Here is a 27,292-nt window from a genome sequence, read left to right on the forward strand (position 1 = left end):
GTATCGACTACATGTTAACAACTGAATTATGTCATCCTCATGGGTTTGTACAGGTGCCGGTACACACTGGGTTAAATTTATTCCTCTAGCGCCAGCGTACACATCACAGCTGATGCATTACCTCATTTTGGAACCAATCGTATGAATATATGAACATAACAATTTTTTTGGTTGGGTCAGATATAAGAATACTTATATCAAAACATTGGGTAAAAGAAAGCGTTTTCTTCGGAGTAGTGCTAAAATCGATTCCAATTCGTGGACGATCGTACTTAAAACTTAATTTACAATAACAAAGTATTCAACTGTAGTATCTACATGGCAAACAAGAGACTTTTGAGCGCGTGGGGTTCCCTTTTCCTATGTTTTAATCCAAATTTATTTTTATACATGGGTCAAATGAGAATCGTCAAGTACCGAGTATCTCATAAGTGAGTGATGGTGGTCTCAAAAAAAAAGGAAAACGAAAGTGATTCACACTGATTGAAAAGTACAATCAAATTGCGTGAGATAATATTGCGTCAAAATGATGATTTTAAGCTGACTAGAGATCAGTGCCGTAGAAACAGCTCTCACTTGAATTGAATAAAGTATCGACTTTGAAAAGAAAAGAACACAAATCAAAGCATGCGTAATATTTACCATATTCTGTTAAAGGTTTAGAGTGATTGATGCAATATTTTTTCCTTTGATAGAAAATGGATGACGAAACAACGGACTGCACCATGGAAGAAATATCGGCAGCAGTGGAGGGGTACATCGCCGTCACTTTCGATGTCTTAGGGGATAGCAACAACGAAACTATCTCAAAAATGGTGAGTAGCTAATGCAGGTGTGTTGAGAGTTTTGGCGCCCTCTGTCTTGGGTAATTTTGTATTGTGTGCCACAGCTTCTTTGTAGTCTGCTGTGCAGAACCTTCACTCAAGTTTAGGCGGCTGAATACGCAGCCTACGATGACTTGTGCACTGAGTTGAAACCACAAGTTTCATATGTGTCTGTCTTGTGTAAAAAACCCATTTCTTCGTCAAGAATTCAATTAGCTTCTGCGCTTGTAGACTACCTTATTCTGTTTATGATACTCGAATATCGCACTGTATTTTGTTCCACTTAATCGTGAATCATTAACTGATGTATGGTTTCTAAGATCGGAAAAGTTTTTTCAATTACACTTTGTTACGATAGCGCAAAAAAATAATGCAAATTTAGTTTTGAATATGATTTCCTATTCTTTATTACAGGAAAAAGATCATTTATAAACAAAACAAAAATAATATTGATCTTACATCTCTCGAAGTGTCAGTTCTGATTATCATCCAAAGTTATGATAGTCCTGTAGTGAATCGAGATAAAATCGAAGTTGATTGGCGAAGATTCCTTAAATTAAAGTTCACAACGATGGCGATGATGAAATTGATGTTGAAGCACGATGAATAACAAGAGTCACTGTAACGAGTTGAAACGTCTGTGAAGACGACGTTGATGATGATTAACAGTCAATTTTCAGCAATCAATGGGTTGAAAAGCGTTCAATCAAACAGCTTGAACTCGATGACAACTGAGAATTCTTCTCTCAAAATAACTGCAAACAGTTCATTGATGGCGTGCAAATGATTCCACAGAAGATAAATGTTGTATTCCAGGTGGAAATAAACTATGCTCTGACATAAAGTCTGCTGTGAAACTCTGATCTGATGTGATGATGTCCTTGAAGAAACTGCCAGCTTATATAACTTTCTACTATTCTGGAAGCTTCTAGTATTGTCTTTAAAAAGAACATTCTCCTTCCTTCCAGAGCAGTTAAATTCTCGAAGACTCTTGAATGACCTCAGTGAAATTAACAATGTAAACAACATAGCTAATCCTATTGTCCATTTCCACTGCCACTAGGAATCTCTATTGTGTTGCAGACTTTTATTGTATCAATGAATACACATGCCTAACAAAACTTTGCTGAGACATTCTGGAATATTCTTAATCCATGAATATCCTTAAAGAGAAAATAACTGAATAAATAAATGTAATTGCTCTTACAATTCTGCCTATATATAACAACTTAAAAAACTTCACCCAATATGTATGTTTGCTGGGTAAAATAATACCAAATACTTTGTAAATTTTACGCAATGTTGCGTTGAAATTAACCTTTTAAACTTGCATTTCGCCCAATATGGGGTAACAAATTTACACAGCAAGCATGCTTGTTCTCTTTCTACCAAATATTGGGTAGAGTGTATATCTGAGTTGATATAAATTACAGTTACAGTCTACTCTGTTTTCTGAAATAGATTTCAACAGCATTCGGTTAGTCCTATGAGACGATAAACTAAGTAAAGACAAAAACTTCGATATAAACATGGACAATTCGAAGAAAGGTTGCTTTTCACATTTCCACGTTGGACTCTACAACTTCACGAACAATTCGTACCGTGACGACGCGAAAAATGGCACCAATTTCGCTGCATGGACTGTATCCATCATAACACGAGGCAAAATTGTTGAGCTGAAGAAGATCTTAAGTGAAAAGGTGCAGGCATCTGCATGATTTGTCAAGCTGCACACCTTTTAGAAACCGCAAAGTTGAGTGCCAATCTCTTGAAGCAATCCGATCTTCAGAGGATCCATTTACAACCCAATGTTTAATAGCCACATATCAATCAAATCCTCCGTCTAGGGCTATGTGATATTAAAGTCCTCCTTTGTAAGCATTATAATAATCAATTAATGCAAGCTAGAAATCATAATATATGATGACATGGTCAATTCTTCAGCGTTACAACCATCAGTGATCCAACCTTCACTGCTCACCATAAAAGTGTTATTATTTCTTAGTTGGATCATGACGCCAGATGCCATCTTTAAGAGTATCGTCATTTTGAGTATGGATAGTAAAATGATTCATTCGCTTTGCGTTTCGATCAATTATGGCGCATGCGTGGGGCGTCGTGGTCTAGTGGTTAAGACTCTCTCTTTCAATCTGAGAGACGTGAGTTCGATTCCCAGCCACGGCGTGTTTTCCTTCAGCAAAAAATTTACCCATATTGTGCTGCGCTCAACCCAGTTGAGGTAAGTAGGTACCAGCATGAAGTAATTCCTCAAAAAGCTGTAAGCACAGGAATGTTTATACTAGCTTAGCCTGGGTAATTTCCATGATTATAGGAGCGCGTTGAGCACCTAACAAGGTCGATACATGCGCTATATAAATCCTATATTATCATTATTCTTTTATGCAATATCTTCGTCAAATAAAGATATAGTTTAGTAGCCACAATGTTTTCCTTCACTCTACATGTTCTATCCCGAGATCTTTCATGGCCTTGTATGATTTACGAATCACTTTTTCCTTGACTAAATACCTAGTAGTGAGCTGAATGTTTCGCATGACATTCACGCGAAGAATTTGATTAAACAGTGGCAAGTCGGCTTGTAATAGATCATTAGTTCTTTAAGTCACAAACAATGTTACGCATTGTAAATCACCTTTAAACTCAGCTCACCCGCCCCTTTCCCTTTCTCACCTACTATCTGCCAATATCTATTATCCTTCTGTCTTCCGTGGTTATATTTTCCGTGCAATTTCGCCCTGGTTTTGTCTTTCTTCGTCACCCCCTTTTTCTTCATGTCTTTCTCTCTTGTGATATTTCTCCTGTTTTAACCCTCCCAGCCCTCAATCCATGTTAAATTCCAACCTTGTTCGTTCCCCTCTCTCGCCATCCATCTTTTACCGCATCGATCCCCAAAGAAACCTTATTCGAGCTGACATGGATTGAAGAGTCGGTATGAAAGCTGGCTTAAGCTAGATATATTTTCACAACCCACTAATCATTGCCAAACACGTTGATTTTTCTCATAACAGGAATTATATATCCCTTGTCGGGCTGAATGGGGATCGCCATTTATCGTGCATTCATGAAATGCTATAGATTTTGGTTCCCCGTCCGAATTAGCGTAAGACTCACATCAAGTCGTGACGTAGATAGCCGAATACCCCTCTTCAGATTTATTGGGCTAATCATGCAGGTCGAATACAGAGAGGGAAAGTCGAGGATAGGGGGAGAGTATCGGTACCAGATTAGCCACAGCAATTGCTTTAAGACGCCACTTTACTTGCCGTCCTTTCACACGGTAAAACAAATCGTAATTTTAATGATGATTCCAGTGAAAAATAAGGTGAATAACGAAATTTTTAAGCACGTGTGAAACCAAACTAGAATCACGAAAGCTAATCACAATCACGAATTCAAATTCTACTCTAGAGATGAATTCCAGTAAAGTTTCAGTAAAATTACGGAACGAATTTTACGTGTGAAAGGCTTGACCTACAAAACATCTTTTGAGTGCGGAGCTTACGTGTCCTTTCAAACACTTCCGTAGATAATACAATTGTCATGCACTCATTTGTATCGATGCAGTGCTTTGATTGACACGTTACCTTCGCTCGGGAATTCAAATTCATATCACAGTTTTCGAGTAAGCGTGTGAAAGGTCCGATGATTCAAAGACGAATTGCAACCATTAATACATTGATGATTCAAGATTCAGGTGTGAAAAGGCCCTTGTTCATATTGAGAAGAATGGAGATGTAGAAGAAGAAAGAAATTTGAAGAGATTTATGATCACTGTCCGAGCGTGAAACTTTATTCGCCATCTTCTGAGCACCGCGGTCGAAACGATCCCGAAATCTCAACATTTTATCGAATTTAGCAAACGGTTGCCATCAAATTAAATTTATGGGCTAGCCTGGATGTCACGAAAGAATAAGATACAAACGTAGGCGTGATGAATAGACTTGATAAATCATGGTGGATTATGGGTGGTGGGATAACGATTTAAATGAACGAATGAAGGAGGGGAAACACGGAACATTTACAGTGGCACATTCCCTAACGTTGCATTTAAACCCAAATAGAAGAACAATATTTAATTCTGCTTTTTTAAGAGTTCACAGAGTGTTTCATTAGAAATTATTCTTTACGTGATCTTGAATTAGATTATTGTTTCTAAATAATGTTTTATTTAAAAAAAGAAATAAACAAAATAAAAAATACCCACTCTTACTCTCGTACTTTACTAAAATCATATTCTAAACGTTTTTAAGAAATATTCCTATTTTGTCCTAATTACCCAATTAAGATTCTTAAAGCGAAAATCATGTAACACCCACGTGAACACACTCGCACACACAAACACACCCATTCTTGTAATTTGGCAATTGGCGATTCGCTTATTAATCGTCAAAATGGGGACGTCTGTTTAGGGCCTTATACAGTCAGAATTTGAATTCAGTCCTCTAAACGGGGCTCCTCGACGTCATCGAAGTGCGCTAAGCGGGGACGCACCCTACTGTCCTAAACACATGACACATGAATTTAATTTGCCGCATGGAATTTTCAACAAAAAAGGAAAGAAAATGATTTTACTGTATGTGGAAACGCCATGAAGTGAGATAAGGCATGATCATCTTAACCGGGGACGTCCCCGGATGATGGGTAAAGAGTAAGAAAATGTCCTTTTACGCAGACCATTAGAAAGTAATTATCTTCCCCTCTCACGCAAAAACGTATGCACACACACGCGAATTAAGGCTGTTCAACTTAGTCTTTTGTCAGAAAAATTCATTTATTATCCAAATATAAAATCATAGACCCGCACGGCGCCAGTGTGTGTACAGAATGTAATTTCCTCTTATCTTTTATTACCCCTTTTTACTTCCCTGTTTCATTTTTTTTAATTCATCCTTTTTTTCTGAAAGCTTCCAATATACTCAACACCACCAGATCAGTGCATTGGTGGAAATGTGCTATTCTAAACGCAAAGATGCCTTCACATTTTTGTTCCTTTCTTGTTTCATCCTCTTCCTCTGCAGTGCGTTTTTTCATCTGTTCTCTCATATTATCCTCACTTTGCATCAATATATTTTTTGTCACAATGAATATCAAAGGAAGAATGCTCTTTCCTGATATAGGTGCAGTCCTTACCACCACCACTTCTAGCGGTCTGTACTTCCTTGATTTCTTCACATTCCATCCTCCCTTGATCTGCACTTGTTCCTTCTGTTATCACCATCCCTCCTTAAGGGCAAGGTAATCGTTACAGAAAGACACCAGCGAGAGCCATGGGATCAAGACGTGTTCTTCCGCGCGACAAGGAATTGACGTCTTTCCGCGTGACACCGTTTTGGAGAGCCCCGGCTTTATCACTCTCCCCCCTAGATACAAGGTACAAATAAACAGATTCCAGGGAGAGTAGGACAGTTGACACTCTTTAGCATGCATATCTGGTGCATGTGGACCCAAACGACAAGTAGTTTAAGACAGGGTCTTTAATTATAAAACCAGTGAGTAGCAGGCGGGTATATAATTTTTAAAATATCGAACCAAAAGAGAAGAAAAATATAACGGTATCCGTAATCCTGTTTTTTTTTCAAACGAGCAGTTTCAACTATCCGCCCTAGTTTTGTAAAAGCAAATTTCGAACATTTTATCCTTTTTTTCATGCAAAATGTCACAAATATGTCCCAATACCCAAATCTGATGCCTGCTCCGTTACCATGACGACGTGAGAAAGGATAAACGAGAGATTTTCGAAAGTTGATGTTTGAGAGAAACAGCAGTGCCGCTGTTCCTCTCGGCGCCGCGATTCAACTATAAAACCTCAAGAAATGGATCTCTGATTGCCAGGGACCGGGTTTACTTTTGTTAGCTCTTTCCGTTTAAATTTTCGCTAGATTGTATCACTGTAGGCATATACTCTTTGTAGAATTTAAGAATGAAGCCAGATTTGGTATTTTGGAAAGCGGCAAAGTAATTAGCAATGCTTAGTTTGGCCTATTTCCATTCCTTCAAAAGATCACACGACTCCGAGAGCGGGTTAAAATAAACTGATAAAGCATTCGTAATTAAGGATGACGCACTATTTTGCCGATAGATCACCTACTCAGATGTACAAAGATTTAGCAAGGAATTGGGTGAGGAACTTGACTCAAACTCCAGGGGCCATTTCATAAAATGTTTTTTTAACAACAAATTTGCAATAACAGTTAAAAGCTACTGTTGATTTGATTGGCTGATACTGTGCATCTGTTATCATAACAAGTCTCTGTGAAACGCCACCCGGGAGAGATGAAAAGGATGAGAAGTTGAAAATGAAATGAATGCTGAAACATGTAGCTTTCCATATAAAATTATATAATAAAATAAAATGATTATCATTATGTTAATCTTAACATCATAAATTTAATTAAATTCCTCAAAGGTCAAGTACATCTCAGAAAAATGTTGATTTGAATCAATAGAGAAAAATCAGACAAGCATAATGCTGAAAATTTCATCAAAATCGGATTTAAAATAAAGTTAAGACATTTAAAAATTTATCTTATTTTTCACAAAATTGTCATATTCAGAAATTAGTCACATGCGAGTGAGAGAATCGATAATGTCCTTCACTCACTATTTATTTTGTTTTTTATTGTTTAAATAATTCTATATTTCAATTCTTACAGATATGACGATGAGGACTAATTTCACTGAACCGTAGAATGTTGAACAATGGCAATTCAACATGTCAAGGGAGAGAAAAAAGGAGAAAATTTTAATATTTCACATTTCATATAATTAGATACAAAAGAAATAGTGCGTGAGTGATGTCATCAGTTCCCTCCTTTGCATACCGACCAATATGTTTATATATTTTGTGTTGTGAAATTACACGGAACTTTAAAATGTCGTAACTTTCTTATCTGATTTTGATGAAATTTTTAGCATTATGCTTGTTGAATTTTTCTCTTTTTATTCAAATCACTTTTTGTTGGGGTAGGCTTGTCCTTTAAATATTCCTTTTCTGCCGTACACATTTTTTTAAAAACACGTGCATACCTTTTTACAAATAATGCATATAGCATTTCCATTTATTTAAAAGGAGGATAAAAGATCGTTGCAGATTAAATGCCTTGCTCACGGGCATAGGTTCCGCGGCTGGGGATCGAACCCCGGTCTTTCCATGTATAACCAGGCGCCTTAGACCACTCGGCCACGACACCTCCACGGCACCTCCTCACTTTGTGGCAGGATCGTGGCTAAACGTTGTTTGTTAGAAAGAGAGAGCCAGACAGGGAAGGCACAGGGGGGGGGGAGGTTAGAACACATGCAAACTTAATATTTCATTGATTTCCCTCGTATATCTTTAAGAATAAGATTAATCGTAATCTGACCTTGGTATGGCGCTGGGAAAAGTTAGATGGATAAACTATTCCATAATTGTGCATATAAATTAGGGATTTTAGCCCAAGATTAGAATTATACTGCCGTATAATAAATCACAGAATTTATGAAACACTTCAATCATGAGTAGGGCAACCTGGTTCCTCTTATAATATTCTTCTTTGGATGTATATTTCCCAGGCCTCTGTATTACGAAGGCCTATATTAATGAAACCAATATGGAAATGATGCAGGTGACGGATATGACAAGGGAGCGTTGGAAGGGTAGAAAACAATGACTAAGATTGACTAAGATTTAAACATATATATTTAGGATTTGAATTGTCTGGGCATGGTGGTTCAGTGGTAGAGCGTCCGCCTCATGAAGGGACGTCGTGGGTTCGATCCTCGGCCGAGTCATACCAAAGACTTGTGAAAATAGGACCCTCTGTCTTCTTGCCAGGCGCTTAGCATTAGATCGGAGAAAGGTAATAATAGCATAATGTTATGAAGGGCTCGGTGGTATAGCAGAAGTGGCTACCCTGGGTAAATAAAACATCATTATTATCATATTGAATCCATGGCCTGATGTGAAGAAAAGAAAGAGAGAGGTAAGAACGTTTTTGCCTGTTTTCAAAGTCTCAGATTTTGCTTCTAATTTGAAACTGAAGAGAGAGAGAAGGGCTTTGGGTCAACTGAAGGTGTCCCAATGTGATTATGTGTATACGTACTTCTTGGTCGTACTTACATTTCGTCTTTATCAAATAAACAACACGCATGGGGCTTGCGATATCGAATATATATATATTATGAATAGCATTTTCCGATTTTTATAATGAAAAACGCCTACTTACATACCTATAAAAAGCTGTAACTTTTTACCGCATAAAACAAAGCTCATTGCAGCAATATGTTATTTTCGAGTGATTTCGAGTATTCTTATGTATGACAAAAGCTTTACATTTGCTTCCGACCATTTTTTTAATCGAAATTGGACAATAATCAGAACTGAAACTTAGCTTTAAATTGACGACTGAAACGCAATAAGGCCTGAGTGAGAGATCCGAGAATATATCATCGAGTGAACATAATTTGTAATTAGCTGATTGCATGAATTTGTTACGTCTCAAATCTGCTACCCAGATGCGGCCGTCACATTCCGAGATCCACAAACGGTTGCTCAATAATGACAGATGCATCCTAACATTGTTTCCATATCGTGACGTATGAATGACACGTGATCGTGACACGTGACAATGTACATAGAACAGGCCCCTTTGGAGACGTGCGCAAGCAGGAAGCGCAAATGCAATATATCCCAAACAGGCTGGAGTACTTCAGTTTGCACTTCGCATTTTGAAATGTACGGAGCGTATCTAATTTCCCCCATAAGTATCCTCCCATGTGATAATGATAAATTTGCAATTAGACGTGTAAAAGGGGTAAATAAAACACCTGAGATGTCACTTTTTCATCATTAACGTTCCCTGATTTCATTCATGTGTCATTCTGATGGATATAGATATTTCCTTTTGAAAATCACTTCGAACCGCAGTCGCTGTCTTTCAAGAACATCTCTTATGTTTTTTTAAACTTGTAATCAGCCAATCAACCAACCAACTATGGGCGGAAATCCCAGGGGGACAAGGGGACGTGTGACCCTATTCAAAATAGTAGGGGGCGCAATAGTAAATATACTCCCTACTATTTGTGGTCTTTTATGATGGTAAGAAATACATAAGAAATACATAAAACATGTATTTTAGGACGAGATGACCTTACTTTTGGGATGATAACCTTTTTTTTCCTTTTTCTTTTTTTTTTGCTTGTGAAATTTAATTTAGTCGAAATGACCTTAAATTTGGGATGATAATATTTTTTTTTTTTTTTTTTTTTGGGGGGGGGCTGGTCAAATTTTCCAGCCCCTTGTCTCCCCTACCTTTTGGGAGAGATTTCCGCCCCTGCAACAAACCAAAGTACCGCTTGGGTGAATGATTTAGTAATGGTACTTGGAAGTAATGAAAGGGCAGGCAATAAAGACCAAGTCCACCCAAGAAAATTGTTGAATCAATAGACATAAAACAAACAAGCATAACGATGAAAATCTCATCAAAATATGATGTAAAACGAGAAAGTTATGACATTGTGAAGTTTCGCCTATTTTTCACAAAACAATTATATGCACAACTCAGTGAAATCCAAAAAAAAATAGATAGTCGATGATGTCACTCACTCACTGGCTATTCATTTTGTTTTACATTGTTTGAATTACGCAATATTTCAATTTTTACAGATTTGACAAAGGACCAACTTGACTTAATCATAAACTGTTAAAATAATGGCAATTCCACGGTCTACCTGTTCAGGGATGTGTAAAGTTTTGTTTCACATGTCAATGAGGAGAAAATTTTGAATTTTTATATTTCATAATAAAATACAGAATAAAAAGTGTAAGTGGATTACGTCATCAGTCTGCTAATTTGTTTACCAAGGATGTGCATAAAAATTGTTTTTTAGCGAAACTTTAAAATGTCGTCACTTTCTTATTTTACATTCGATTTTGATGAAATCTTTAGCGTTATCTTTTTGGATTTAATTCTTTTATTTAAATCCACTTTTTGTTGGGGTAGACGTGTTGTAGGCCAATTCACCTCGATGAATACTCTACCATTTCCCCCCACATATTTCCTTCACTTTATGATGGAACATTTTTTCGAAATGACTTTTAATATTCGTATTTTAACTCTATTTGTATTCGTTTACTTTATAAGTATTATCTTCTTATTTTGTAAATGCCCACTACTGTGCAAAATGAGAAGCAAACTTTTGAACTCAGCATGCTTAGAGTGCGGCCTTAAAATCTGCATTTTCAGATAAATATTAGTATCCTATACTGTTATCTGTATAGTGAAACTAAAGGTTTTGAAAGACATCTACTTGTTTAGCTACTTGGTGTCATAACAAAATTCAAGATAAATGCACTGATTAGTGAATTAGTGTGTTATCACTCAAGTTGGTTATTATTGAACAAACCGCATACATATGTATTCGTAATTCCGAAGGTTCGTTATTCCGAAGGTTCGTATTTCCGAAGGTTCATTAGTCCGAAAACGAAGTGAGGTTCGTGATTCCGAAGGTTCGCTAGTCCGAAAAAGAAATGATTAACGAACCTTATATCGTTTTCGGACTAGCGAACCTTCGGAACAACGAACCAAATTTCGTTTTCGGATTATCAAACCTTCGGAATAGCGCCACAAATGTTCGGATTAACGAACTCCTTTACGTTTTCGGATTAACGAACATCGAGGTATAGGCAATTTACGTGTTCGGAATTACGAACCTTCGGAATTACGAAGTGTCACCGAACGAACACACTGTTCTGAATGTTGCATCATGGCTGCGGAATCTGGTCAGATTTGAGTAGTTCAGTAGGACGTGAGGTGGAGCTATACAAAACTTTGATAGCTGTAAATCTGTATGCAGGATCATCATGCAAAATAGCCTGCTAGCTAATCAGTTTTTTATCCCTTTGACAGTTGTTTGATGAACTAAAACAGATATCGCATTAATATGTCTTCATTTGTCGAAAACTATTCTGTGTTACTGTAAGACCTTTCAAGGTAAATTTCACGTCCGATTTTGTAATACAAAAACATATTGTACCAAAGCGACAAGTTAGATAAACGTCAACATTTGACCCAGGTTTTTGACACACGACCTTAATGAGTGGGGATTGTTTGTGTTTCGGGTGATAATCCATTCAGGGTCTGAATTGACACCAAGAGGGTAAAAAAATGACCTCAAATACAGTCATTTTTTTCATGCCTCTTCTTATTTTATTAATTTACATGAAAAGACTGTCGCTCAACATAGACAAAACTAGGAATTGAAATAATAAAAGGAATAGGAATACTTAGTTGTACCACAAATTTATTACGTTTCAATTCATTTCGGGGAATTTCGCATCATTTCCAAAGAAAATCACTCATGTTTAAATAATTCATCAAAGCTATCAAACGATGCGGAATTTAACATTGGTTTCGGAAGGAGACGAAAATAGTTTTTTGACCGATCAGTGTCGTGGCGAAATCGGTATAGTCATTTTTATAATTTTGAACTTCAAATGATGTTAGGTGAAATTTGAAGGCACAAACTCCCGAATTCGTCTAGACATCTAACAAAGCGCAAGATAATTGATATAATTGTACCACTATCTGTACTTTATTCTACTCATTAAAATGCATATTTGTTAGTATAAAATGAAGACGAAAATAGAGAACGAACAGCGGTAGAATTATAATTGTTCACGGAAGCGGAAGAATGGACTGGAGTGTGCTGTTCGGAGAAGTGCAAAGGCAAGTGCGATAAGGTTATAATTCAATTGCAGTCACTCTATATGTTTTTGCCATTATCCACTTGGCTAGGTCCTTGTTTAATCATTCATTTATATTTAGACTGATATTTATCAACCCATTAAGCATCGATGGGGGTAACAGAGACGGGAGGTTTTTGTTTCAATAGTATGCCTGAACGACCTTGCTATCGCGTTGATAAAAGGTCAAATATACAATATATGGATTATAATGGCTGTAAATGTGCACCACTTCATAGAAATATTTTTTACTCTGCATATTATACTTTTTTTTCATTTTGCCATAAAAAAGTTAATAATGGGAAGTTTACCGTAATGGAAAGTTTGTTAGCAGATAGAATAATAAAAAAAAAATATTGTGAAGGTTAGAGATAAATCCATTCGATTTATGAATTAAGTATTGGAATTCAATTTTTGTGACGTCATGTTCGAGCATGCTGCCTAAATTGCTATGTAAAATGAAATGCATGGATTTAATGGTTCGTGATGACTTATGATTTATTTTCTTTTAAGGAGCGAGTGTGAGGTGATCTATGGATTGATATACTCGAGGAACAATAGCAAAAAAATAAATTTTCTGAGAAAATTACATTTCATACCAAACCATACGTAGGAAAGCTGGTCGCATGTGACGTCATAAATCAAATAATCCATTTTAAAATATATTTTTTTATAATTTTTTACTCTTTGATAGTTTCTCTAACCCTCGCCAAATTTTTCCTTTTCTTCTACTATTTCTACAAAAAAACTTTTTGTGAGGTTAAACTTGCCCTTTAACCATCGGCTGGTCACTGAACTGAATTGTGTCAATTCGTATTATAATGTGACTAATTCAAAATAAAACGTAATTTCTTGAGATGTAAAATAATGAATGTTGAATTTTACTATTTTTTCTTTTCATTTATAGATTTTGAGACCCTAACAGGGGAACAAAACTGTTTAGCATTTTTGAAATGAATAAATGCTAGACCAAACTTACAATAATTCGGGAATTGTTGATATCAGCTAATTAACTTTCATCCCATGCGTGCTTTCTCCGCTTCGCTACACGTATGCTTCCATTCTTACATAATCTGTTGAATACTGAACTTTGTCATTCCCATAGTCTTTGCACATTATAACCCGGTTCCAGTTGGCATCGGGTTAACTTGTTGATACTTTAATGTAGTTCTTTAGAGCTCATTATAATCGTAATAACAGGCAGGCATCCCGAATCTAAAAGATGCAAGTTTGATAGAAATGAAATTGTCACCAGTTATAATCGAAATGGCGGAAGAGAGAGAGTGTGTGGGGGGGAGGGGAGGGAGAGGGGGTATGTGAGGAATACGGAGGGAGACTGGAAGTATTAAAAGATAATTATTAACGAAATGAGCAGTCAAAATGACAGAAGGAATACTTAAATCGGATGACAACAGAATGCAATATGAGGAAGGTGCAGTCAGTAATTGAAAGTAGGACCTCGAAACAAACATGAAAGGTATGAACCATTAATTTATTGTCATTCATGATTCTGATCAGTGAGATCGATCACGCCTTCTCATCATCGAGATAATACACTCCGTCTATTTTCAACCGGCGGCACGTTTCCCGCCATTTCTATTCTTCTCTTGCCATTCGCGCATGCATGCAATGTCGATGCCCTTTTTGGGGGGAGTCTTATAGTCATACTCTTCAGAATATACCTTAGCCGCGGGAAATCCGGTCGAAATAGGATCCTTCCTGTAATAGGCTACAAGCTGGCGACCGGACTAATGGCGTTTATTTTCTCGTCGGTAGCGGCCTGAGTCGGGTCGATTCGCATTCGCATCAAAACACTCCATGATATTATCGATCTAGGATGTGTGGAGAAGGGGGGGGGGGGGGGTTGTAATATAGTCTTTTTCATCGTTAAGTTATGCAACACCTTACGATAGGATTCAATATGCCAGGCCAAAAAAAATCAAAGTGTCCAAATTTGTCGCTGCGTACAATACATTCATATCTTCTATAGATTTCGTCAATAGTCGCGATTCAACAACCGCACATCCGTCAATCCCACCGATGCATAGCGCACTTTCCTACATAGAGCACTTTCCTTGCTGTGACGAAGCGCTCCGCATTTTTATTCACTAGATCATTTCGGTCCTCAAAATTGATAATATCACAAAACACACCAGTTGAGTAGTAAGAGAAAATAAAAGTTTATAAAAAAAATGCTTTAAGAATTTTCTACAATTGATCTACGCTTGCAGCGGTCTTCAAGAACGTCGCTAGAACATCTCACAGCGACACGACTAATAAACTTATAGATACATCCTCCTGCTCCGCTGAAAGATTCAATTCAGGTTGAGTTTCTTAGAGTTGTGTGTTCTAACATGAAGTTTTATGCAACGGGCAGACAATTTGAGAGAAAAGGTGTTTTTCGCGAGACACAATTTCATATATGCGCATCAAACAATTAGCACACACTGCGAAAATGAATAATTTTCAGATTCCAACGCAAACCTAATGCGAGATTGTATATGTTCCTATAGGATTAGCATAAAAAAGATACTTTTTGACTAAGGAGACGCTGATTTCATTTATCGAAAATATCTTTAACTTATCAGAATAATTTTATCAGCTACTTGAATCGGGAAATAGCGAGTATTCATTTTACCCGTTTCTTTACATGGTAAGAAAATTTTGAAATAGCTTGTGCTACCCCAGTAGAATTGAAAGAATAATCTTTCATTATCTTTTGTATGAGCCAAGTTCGTACATTCAGGAACAATGACACGAATATGATTTCACTTCTTAATTTACCAAATGAGTTTTCTAATATTCATTTGTATTGCATTTCTTTTATTATAAAGATTTTGATGTAAATCTTCAAGGACTTTAAAGAGGCGAACAAGAAATGTCAAATGATGTATCACAAATCTGGGATATAAGGATACTCCCCGCGTGAGCAAAAGTATCCACCGGAGATGTAAAATCTTGGAGATGTAAATCCGTGTTTATATCACCTTCGGAATAATCCATTTCAAATGCTCTGCATAACTTACCTTGAAATTTATTCTGTTTGTCATTATATTGGCATATTTTATTTCTTGAAAGAAAATCCCGATGATCCATTTCTGATGATGTTTGGAAAGTCACGTTGATGCCAGCCTGACAGTTTAATGTCGTCCGTACATATTGAACCTGGAAGATACCAAGAAAGAAAAAAATGGCGCTGCGAACTTTATGCAAGAAGAAGGATTACAATCAGATGCTTCTCTCAAAATCATACCTAAATTTATTTTCATCCAATCAAAAGCGAGGATTCGAGACTTGCTATTGATATTTTGACTGGCGTTCAAACCTAAGTCTTTGTGCAACCGCCCCTGTACTCCTTGCAAATCACACAATATGAATATGTTGATACAAACCTTTCCGGCTATGACCCTGATACATATATATTTTTTTTCTTCATGAAGCTTGTATCCCTCGCAAATGTGAGATGCTCACTCCCAATGCTAATAACTGCTTGATTGAAGCATCAGGTGGTATGCACGGAAGTCTTCATAGACGTTTCTTTCACGTCCTTATACCTCCAATCTGTTTTTCATTTTCCTTTCATCCATCTTCACTTGTTCACCTCTTCCCCTTTTGCAGTCATCTGTTTCCTTTATTGTTCTCTCTTTTTCTCTCTCTTTCTTATCATGCATGTACCATTCTGTCTAATTACCAGTTAGGTTTTCCTTATTTTATCTAATGCCCACTTGATCTTGCATCACTTAGTCTATATCATTATATGAACTGTTTATGAATAAAATTTTCTTTCGCAAAAAGTGCAAAATTAATAATAAGTAGACGAAGTAGGAATTAGACCATTTGGTATGAGACTAAACGAAAATAAGATCAGATCGTCGAACACCACCATGACTAAAGTTACTAAACCAACTTGGTCTAAGACTCATTTGAAATGAGTCTTAGACCAAGTTGGTTTAGTAACTTTATTCATGGTGGTGTTCGACGGTCTGAGAATTGCACCAAGCTTACCAAGATGGTAAGGAGTATTACTCTTTTTCTTCACGCTCAGGAAAAATGAATTGAGAGTTTTCGTTCGGCGGAACTGAGAAAATGTTTTTGGAGAATGTCCGTCATGGGAAAGCAGAACGATTCTTTGTTGCAAATTGGTCAATTAGAACCGCAGTTTCGTCCTTGATTCGGAACGAACAATATTTGCATTTGTTTTCATCGGACTCTGCATGGAGGAAGCTCTGGCATGTCTGGAGGAAACTGCTGTTCCGGTCCATCAATTTTCGACAAAGACCTTCCAGCTGCTCCTTGCCAGTTGATGGCCATTTTCCATACATTAATTCTGTTCGTGAATCATCGGTACGTCGCTAAAACTCCCCAATACCGATGAAAAAATACCATTGTGGTCACTCCAACGGTAGTGGAGTTTGGTCCGGGTTCAAGTCCCACTGCAGCACCCGCGTCCTTTGGGCAAATTGCATTTATCTACATTTGCCATTCTCTATCAAGGTGCAACAAATGGGTACCAGATTGGAAGAAATTCCTTGAATGCTCTGATTTTAATTGAGTTCTGCAGATATTCCTTCGGTTAGTTATAGCTTCTTCATCGAATTCCATTATTCATGGCAGATGGATTGCTTTTGATAATCACCACCACTTCTCCAAATTTCTTAGAATCCTTTCATTTTCATTTTATCCCCTTACCGCCAATCTCGTATTTCGTCTTGTCAGTGTATCGCATCGGCCAGTTTATATTTCAATCCTTTTTCTATTTGCAGCATGAATATTCAAATCGAAATGGGCTAACGCTACTAAGCCTCCACTCTTTTAAAGTTTATTGGTGGGTCAGTGGGCTGGGACTACTGCCCCTCCTCCTCCCTGAAAAAATAATAATAGTAACAATAAGTTTTGCTTTTCCAAAATAGTTTCTTTTGAATTAAATTTCGTTGAATATCGGGCCTATTCGATTTTTATGCGCCAGATCTATATACAAATTGAATGTTTATGCTAATGATCATGATGATAAATACCTTTGCTACGTAATTTCTTAAAAATCATTGATACACCGTCCTTATACCAAACTCATTCTGTAATCTTCCTTTCTCCCTTCGTTACTTTTTTTTTCTTTCTTTCTTTCTTTCATCCTTTTTTTCTTTTCTTCTTTCTTTCTTTCTTCATAGCACGGAGGTTTTAGGAGCATTTATAACCCTATATAATGATAATGGTCCATTTACGTAGCACCGTTATCTTATAAGCATATACTCTACTTCGCTTGATATTTGGTATCATTTCATTTCCCCTGTTGCAGCTGAGCCGCAATATAAGCGCTAAAGCGTCCAAGGAACACGTCCTGCCGCGAACCCATCCACCTCACCTGGGTCGAGTGCAGCACAATGAGGGTAAATCTCTTGCTGAAGGAAGACACGCCATGTCTGGGATTCGAACCCACGTCTCTCAGATTGAAAGAGGAGAGTCGTAACCACATTTTGAATGCTTGATCTTTTTCTACCCCTCTGTCTTCCTCCCTTCCTCCATCTCTCCCACTCTCGCTTTGTTTCTTCCTCTCTCTCTTTTCTTCATCGCCCCCTTTCTCTTTTCATTTTCCTACGTCTCCGTCATCACGATTATAAGAATTTTCTTTCCCTGTTTACCAAAGAATTTTTAACCCACCCTGGACCCCCATACCCAGAGCTTAACTGATCTCATCATATTACCTTGGTGACAAGTATATGAAAAATTCATAGCCTTGCTGATTAATAGCCCTGCCGTAATCATTGCGTATGGAAATGAGTATAATGTCTGGTGATGCGATCGGATGACATACAATATGGTATCATTTTTCTTTAGTAGATATTCCTCCTCATTGCCTCTATTTTAATATCCACGATATAGTTGAATTTGGCGTCCCAAGTTAAAGAAATCAATTTTGGAATGGCCCCTCGATCTTAAACGGTAAAATTATCCTTTCCCGTTTAATTTATAATGTTTGCTGGAGTAAACCATCTAATAGTGCCATATTTGGCCCGGGGAGGAAAACACAATCTGGAAAAATCAACTATCGATTCGTAAAATAAAATGCCGTCACTCTATTAAAGCATGGACCTACTTTTAGAATGATGGCAATGGCAGGGTTATTTTCAATAAACTATATAGAATGGAAGTATCGGTTTACGTCATGTTCATTGTTTCTACTTATAAAGGGAAGTTCTTTCAAACTTAGATCGATCTGATAAGAAAGCGCATTTAGCACGTTTTAGAACGATTGTTTTTCTCCAAAAAGGTGTGTTCGTTCACGTGACTTGGGATACGCACCTCCTCTGCATTAGACCAGTTCGTAGTTATTTCTTGGACAATTTTGGTCAAATGACCTTTCATTTCTTTCATTGTGATAATCATATTTCAAAGCGGGATATTACGTTGCATGCCTTACATAGCAGGATGAAGAAATTGAATAGACGAGGTGACTAGAATAGCACACCAATGAACACTCCATGAAGGTATTTTTTTGCATTTCTACTTTGAATGCATATTGTATAGCAGGCTGTACAATGTATATTTGGCAAACTGTGAAATACCAGTCATTCGTCGACGCATTGTTTTTTTTTAGGATGTAAATGAAAACACAATTCAAAAGAATGTATGAAAAATCAAGACATCAAAGTTGGTGCTTATCTCATTGAATTTCAAACCACCATGTCACTTTAGTACCAATGACCTTCCACTGATCATGCGCAGAGTGGAACTACAAACTGGCTTATTAGTATGTCGAGCTGTAGTTTGCGTACGATTCTCCCTCCTCCTTTTTCTCTCTCGGTCTCCCATTTATCTGTTATTTATGTCTGCCTTTCTTCTTTCTGTTTCCATATCTGCCTCTCATCTCCCTGTCTAAATTTCTTTCTCCCTCTTTCTGTCTCCCCCCATTGGCGGCGGAAGCCAACAATTTTAGGAGGGGACAACCAAAAAAATTTTGACAAGCAAAAAAAAAAAAGGTTCTCAACCAAAAAATTTAGGGAGGACGTAGGCAAATAAACTGACAAGCAAAAAAATAAAATTAAAATAAAAAGTCATCAACAACAAATTTAGGGGGGGACCGTCCCCCCTCCCCAAATTTAGGGGGGAAACGTCCCCCCCCCCCCGCTTCCGCCGCCTATGTCTCCCCCCCTCCCTCTTCAATCTTCCCCTCTTCATGTCTTACTTCTAACCCATTCTTCACACTCTCTCCCCACATCGCCAAACGCATAATTTGTAATAAGTTTGTCAAAATATGTATTAGATTTAATTTTCAGTAGTATATACAATCATTGTGATTATGATTCTTGAGGAGTGGGGTTGGTGTTGACTTTCTCATCCCCCCCCCTCCCTCTCCCTCTCTTCTCCTTTTCTTCCATATCTATGCTTGTATTGATGTCTGATCTCCCACTGTGCACTATATGCCAAAGTAGTTTATTGTTGTTTCCGTTTGTTCGATAAAAAAAGTTTCCCACTTACAACATCACAGTCCATTTTCACAACAGCTTCATCCTTTTCTCCTCCATTAATACGTAACCTGCGAATAAATATTCCGACGATATTAGGAACCGAGAAAATTAAGATGCTCTGATATTTCGTTAACCCTGCGGTGGGCCCTCGGGAGGCTTTACCCAAAGTGCTTTGCTTTGGCGGTTTCAAAATATACTCCGGGGGTATTGAGTAATCATCATAATTTCAACGCCACTTCAACCATATATCAGCCTTTTAGGAAGATGTTTATTAGATTGTTGTGTTTAGCACGCATCCGATTTCTGGATGCAAGGGAAGGTTGTTTGCTCAGCAAATAGCGCGCGAAATGTGCCCTATTTGGCGCGCCATAGATATTTCTCTATTTTGGAAGACTGTTTTGTGTTTTGATCGATCGGGTGTACATCGTATAGATCAATGCATGTACTAAAAGGGGAAGGTTGGAAGAATTGGGGGTGGGGGGGGGGTGGGGTCTATAATGAATATAACACCCTCACGTTTTATATTAATTAGGATAATGTAGTATAAATAATGATGAGAATAATACTGTGATTTAATTAAATCCAAATTCATAATTCTATCTGTAGTGTCATGTATAATGAATAATTCATCTGATAAGCTCATCAGAGATCATGAATATCATTATGCACCACGAGAGCATATCCCAGGTGGATGGGGGATATCCCTCACACTCTTTACGGAGGAGGGGGAGGGGTATGAACAATCTTCGCCCCGCCCACTTGTCAATGCAGAAACGATATATTTGTAATCTTTAAGATATTCATACAGTAGCGTAACTAGGATTTTCCACGGGGGGGGGGCAAAATCGTCCGCCAAAAAATTTGAAAAGTAAAAAAAAAACCCTCAACAGGATATAAAGATAAAGGATATTTCGAACCAGAAAAATAATTGATTATCAACAAAAAAAAGGTCTTCAACTTCAAAGGAGGTGGCCACTGGTGGCTCGTGACTCGTCAGGGGGCAGTCTGCCCCCCCCCCCCGTAGGTACGCTAGTGTATTCATACTTCTGTTAATGCGTGGATTCATCTTTGAATGCAGTGAAAGTGCTTAGATTGGCAGAGGTTTTCAGTCTAAAAAAAAATGCAAAAATTTCTCGCGCGGCCGCCCCGCTCTCTCGCTCAATCTAATCTTATTTTTTATTTTTGTTTGATGTTTGCAGACAGCATCTGAATACAGTGAGGTTATGTTACGTCAGACAGGCGTGGACTTCACGCGGGAGACCAAACCTGGACCTTTTGCCTACGATGCCGTCTGGGCCTCGGCCCTCGCAATGAACGCGTCCCTTGAAGACATGCCGTACTCCCTCGGACAATTCAGCTATGGGGAAATCGGCCGTAACATGTCAAAAGTGTTTTCTAACAAACTTTGGGAAATGCAATTTTTGGGACTTTCGGTGAGTAAAACCTATCGAAGCATGCACACTTTTTTTAACCAACCCAAATCGACAAAAAGTTGGTGAAAATAAATCCCAATTCACTTTGCATGCACGTTTGTTTAAACCAACAATTGAGTCGGTTCGGTTCATTTGAACCAACAGTTACTTATAGGTCGATTTGTTCGTGGCAGCATGACCGCGCGAGGATAGTGGGGGGGGGGGGGGGGGTTCCGAACGAATTAGCTGAATATAGAGGACGCTAATATACCTATTTTTATATTGGACCGTAAGGATCTGGTCACACTTTTAATTATTTTCTCTTTTTTCGAGGGGGTGGATAATTTGCAAAATACAAAGGTTTTGATTTGATTCGGGGGTAGAGGTAGCGAACGGAGGCTCTTGCCTCAAAAGACTTCCACTAGTTCTAGGTAAGGGAAAAGATTAGCTTATCGCACATAACTAGTACTATACAGAAATAAAAGCGAGTTTAGGTCATCTGTAAACTTTGTGTATCGCCATCATGCCATTTTCAAAGAATTTCTATGGTAGAATCGTTTCACAAACCCAAAGTAAGGGCCTTTAATACCAAGTTTGTATCGCAGATGTGGCCACTTTGATTAAATGAATTAAATGAAATAAATGAACAAAAAGGGGATTAAAAGTATTGGCATTTTTCCCAAAATGAGATTACCAAAATTTTCTTAACATGTTTAAGAGAAGATTTAGTCCATCTTTCTATTAAAAGAAGTATATGTTTTCTTCTTTTCACTGGCACATCATGACGGGGAAAAAAACCAAAGTCGTCCCTCATGCCTATCTAAACATTCCAGTAATGAGGCGAAAATGTTATTCATCTCCCTGAAGACGATAAACGAATGCAATAAACTTTGTTTTCCAACAGGGGCAATGTCGCAAATCAAACATTTCACCGAATCATACAATGACTGATGAGCTAGGATTTCCCATGGCACAACGAAATTATGTAGAATATTCGAAACTACTGTGTCGATTGCATGGACCTCGTTTATACTTATGTTCGAAACGAATGTGCTTTTAAACACAAAGCGCATCAATTCAGCAACATTTATTGATTACTTTAGTGCCGTGAGCATGGGGAGACATAACAATAAAATCAAGAATTTCAAGTTTACGTTCACATTTGTCATCTGTAATAGAGCTTTACCAAAATGCCAGGGATTGTTCGTATTTTCGACGTTTCTACGTATTTTGCACAGGTAATAAAGAGGGGGAGAAAATTGAAGGAAGAAAAAGAAAGAGAAGAAAAAAAAGAGACGTGTGCACAGTGTTACCCTATGAGATATTTTTCTAATGACTAGATGACGTCTCCCTTTTGGGCCGTCTTATCCACCCACCCCCTTCCCATAATGGAATACCCCGGCGCCACCACTGTGTTAGTAACAACTACTACCTACTTACTCTGTGCTTACTAAATACAACTAGATTTTTCCTGTCATCGGAGTCAAAAGTTTTTGCAGCAGCTAAGCTTATGGAAAACATTACAGATATCATGGATATATATGCTACGCGATACCGTATACTTTTTCCCATAAACATAATGAACAAGCATTCGAGAAGTCTCCATAAATGACTCCTTGCGATGCTATATCTGTAGTATGAGAACAATTTTTCATATGCATTGGGTTACCCTTTCCTCCGGTCATTGGACCTTTGATTTCCCAAGATGTAAATGTGATACAGCATCTCTCGCCGAAAGCCTCTTATCTCCATCACGGAGAGGATATCTGTATCCTTTTCTTCCTCTTCCTCCCCTCCCTCCCTCTTCTCCTTTCTCTCAACCCCCCCCCCCCAATTTTTTTTTGTTCAATGTACATGCATATCCCCTCCAAATGCAATTTTCACTCCAACAAGAAAGAACTATGATAGTTTATTTCCATGACCATGATGACCATGATGACATTAGTATTTTTTGTTTTTAACAAATGAGCAATTACGAATCTATCAAAACGGTCAGAAAACGGACACGTACAAACCAACCCTCCTACCTCAATCGCCGCTTAAATGCTTTCCGTTTTTGTGTATCGTTTAAATCAGCAAATGATATTTATGTATTATTTTTTTTATATATTTAGACACTCTTATTTCGGCAATAATCATTTGTTACTCTGATCACAGCTTCAAAAATGAAAAATACTTGGGAAAAAAAGTCATTTATGCTCCGTCTTGAATGCATAATAAACGAGGCTATTAGAATAAGAATTATTTCAACATTATTTTCATCGGGATCACCAGTATGCTACACAGTCGCACCGGCGACATCGACTCCAGGGGCCCGTTGCAGAAAGAGTTGCAATCAATCGCAACTCTAAAAATCATGCGCAATTTGATTTTCGACCAATCAACAACGCGCATTTGGGACTTGCGCATGATTTTTAGAGTTGCGATTGATTGCAACTCTTTCTGCAACGGGCCCCAGAGCCACGTCTGTTACAAAGAGTTAACGATAGATCCGATCTACAACCATGACAACTATGGAAAGCCAGCAATGTCAACATCCAAAATACATCATTGTTCAGAATATTTCCTAAATTTATGATGTTCGTACATTCATCGTTTCAAAAAATCTAGTGAGCTTCTCTTTGTTTACAAAGGATGTTGTGAAAATTTCCTGTGGAATAAAATGATGGATTTCCATAGAGTTTAGTTTTATCGGATCCATCGCAATTCTTAACAAGACAACGCCTAGACCGGCAAAAGCGAGTATGTTATTTCTAATTCCATATCGTTTTTCGGTTTGGAGACAATTCTGTTGATGTAACTTACTTTTTCGAAATTTTCACTGCGAAAGTTTATACCAGTATTGTAGACTTTCAGTGGTAAAGGCGCAAAGTTGAACCTACCGTGTTTTATAAACTATTTCCGATTACATATGGCAATGAGTTTGCATCATCTTCCGCTTTTACTCGCTTTCGTTTGTGTCACAGAACCATTTTATGTGTACACTGCAAAAACTCCGGTGTTGATTTAACATTAGCCCGGAATCTATATATGTCCACACACAGTAAAAAACGCTGTTTAAGATTTTATACAACGCTGTTTACTATATGAACCTTACAGTATTTGTTTAGCCGTTTAAACAATCATGTTTAATTTATTAAAGATTGGATATTGAAAATTAAACTTTGTTGCTTAAGATTTAAACACTTGTTTAAACTGTTTAAGCAATTATTGTAAGGTTATATAGTAAACAGCGTTGTATCATTTTTACTGTGCACCAGGGAAGTATTGAAACAACACCAGTTTGGAATCAAACCGATGCTGTTTTAATACTAACTGATGTTGTATAAACACCTATCTGGTGTTATACCAAAACAAAATTGGTCCTGTATATAACACTTCTCTGGAGTGGACATAATAGTATATTCGGGGCTGGTTTTAAATCAACACCAGACTTTTTGCAGTGTAGCTTTGCACCTTCCTGCTCTCAAAGGATATATGCAAAGGTGCTCCTGTAAAAGTGCTAACTTGTGTGTCGGTTCTAAAAAGGCATATGTTTTCAAAATTGTAATGGGCAAACTATTCCAGAGTGGATATTAATCGGAGTATTTTACTTTTACCCTGCAGGGACCGGTCGTCTTCAGCGAGAATGGGGACAGAATAGGCGTCCTACGAATCAACAGGAACATAAGTAAGTGCAACGAAATGTGAATTTCAGTTTCTCGATTTCAGGTAGCGGGATGAACTGTCGGGTGTCTGGAAAAAGAAGACCGAAGACCGGGGACACATATCACACTCGTGTGAAAGCGTTTGTAGTTCACGCACGAAGTGTGTACAAAGCAGTGCAAAGTGTGTACAAAACACGTGCGCGGGTTAGAATGGACTTTGGACCTTACCCCCTACACATGTTCTCCCATTGACATAACGCATGTCCCCGGTCTTCGATCTTCGTTTTCCAGACCTGTTGTTGGGTGTCTGGAAAACGAAGACAGAAGACCGGGGCCATCGCATCCGTCTAGCTAAAATAAACCATTATTATATTCAGATCAAATTCAGGAATATTCTGATATTGGATATATAATGAATTATGATTGGTTAATGATTAATTGTATGGATATCGTAATGTGAATGATAATTGATTGAGCAATATATCGCGCTCAGCTCAGCTGGCATTAAAATTTTATACCATTGACATAACGCATGTCCCCGGTCTTCGATCTTCGTTTTCCAGACACCCAACAACAGGTCTGGAAAACGAAGATCGAAGACCGGGGATATGCGTTATGTCAATGGTATAAAATTTTAATGCCAGCTGAGCTGAGCGCGATATATTGCTCAATCAATTATCATTCACATTACGATATCCATACAATTAATCATTAACCAATCATAATTCATTACATATCCAATATCAGAATATTCCTGAATTTGATCTGAATATAATAATGGTTTATTTTAGCTAGACGGATGCGATGGCCCCGGTCTTCTGTCTTCGTTTTCCAGACACCCAACAACAGGTCTGGAAAACGAAGATCGAAGACCGGGGACATGCGTTATGTCAATGGTATAAAATTTTAATGCCAGCTGAGCTGAGCGCGATATATTGCTCAATCAATTATCATTCACATTACGATATCCATACAATTAATCATTAACCAATCATAATTCATTACATATCCAATATCAGAATATTCCTGAATTTGATCTGAATATAATAATGGTTTATATTAGCTAGACGGATGCGATGGCATGGCCCCGGTCTTCTGTCTTCGTTTTCCAGACACCCAACAACAGGTCTGGAAAACGAAGATCGAAGACCGGGGACATGCGTTATGTCAATGGGAGAACATGTGTAGGGGGCAAGGTCCAAAGTCCATTCTAACCCGCGCACGTGTTTTGTACACACTTTGCACTGCTTTGTACACGCTTCGTGCGTGAACTACAAACGCTTTCACACGAGTGTGATACGTGTCCCCGGTCTTCGGTCTTCGTTTTCCAGACACCCATGAACTGTCCCAATGTGTGTGTGAAAGTGTGGGTCCTATAAGTTCCTGCATGGATTGGTCGAATCTCTCCTGACACAAAGGTTAAGTTAAATATTCTTCTAACGACTTGTTTTTCTTCAGAAAAAAGTCATTGGTTTTCCATCGTACCCGCGTGTAGGGTTGCTTTCCCCCCAGAGTTTGAATAATCTGACGAAAATTATGAGATAAACTGCTCCCTTGAAGGAATGTCAGTCAACAGAAAAAAAAACTTCTTATTAAATTAACAAGAAATCTCATCCGTGGATTATGACGCATAAGCAATAATTCTAACGGATTTTTTCGGGAAAATGTCACACCGGATTCGCATATATTAGTTTTTGGATGGTTATTTCTCGGGAAGGACGGTATACTTGGGGTCAGAAAGACACGTTTATTATTGATGGATGGTGTGATGGCGAGGGAGCAACCTTATACTCTGAGAGAACTTTTCTTTCACCTCCTGCCAGCAGGCAGGACCCTTCCTTTATAACAAAGAGTTGCGATTAATCCGATCAACCGCAACTATGGACGGCCAACAACTTCAACATCGGAAAAAGATGCATATTGTTCAAAACATTTTCTTGATAATGTATATTCATACATTCATCGTTCTCTTGAAGATTCAGTGTAATTGTCTTTGTTTACTATAGAGATCGTGCAAGTTTCATGTAAATAAAATATGTTATGGATGGATTTCCATACAGTTGAGATTAATTATAGATCAATTATACCTCTTTGTTATACGGGACCCACAAGTCCACATCACGTTCACCGGGGTCGGTCGCCGGTGCCCATTGGTTATTATTTATGATATTATTGTATGCTTGCATCATGCGTTCATCATTAG

At 37.8% G+C, this 27,292-nt stretch overlaps 1 protein-coding gene across 1 annotated transcript in view; it reads left to right on the forward strand.

Moving 5' to 3' along the window:
* LOC121413491 (gamma-aminobutyric acid type B receptor subunit 2-like) overlaps positions 1-27,292 on the forward strand; it is a 78,871-nt gene that overhangs the window by 17,672 nt on the left and 33,907 nt on the right. Inside the window, exons 6-8 of the mRNA XM_041606316.1 lie at positions 696-815; positions 21,230-21,463; positions 25,049-25,112. Coding sequence (XP_041462250.1) covers positions 696-815; positions 21,230-21,463; positions 25,049-25,112 — 418 coding nt within the window. The remainder of the gene's footprint in view (positions 1-695; positions 816-21,229; positions 21,464-25,048; positions 25,113-27,292) is intronic.

This window comes from Lytechinus variegatus, chromosome 1 (assembly GCF_018143015.1).
Source record: "Lytechinus variegatus isolate NC3 chromosome 1, Lvar_3.0, whole genome shotgun sequence".
NCBI lineage: Eukaryota > Metazoa > Echinodermata > Echinoidea > Temnopleuroida > Toxopneustidae > Lytechinus > Lytechinus variegatus.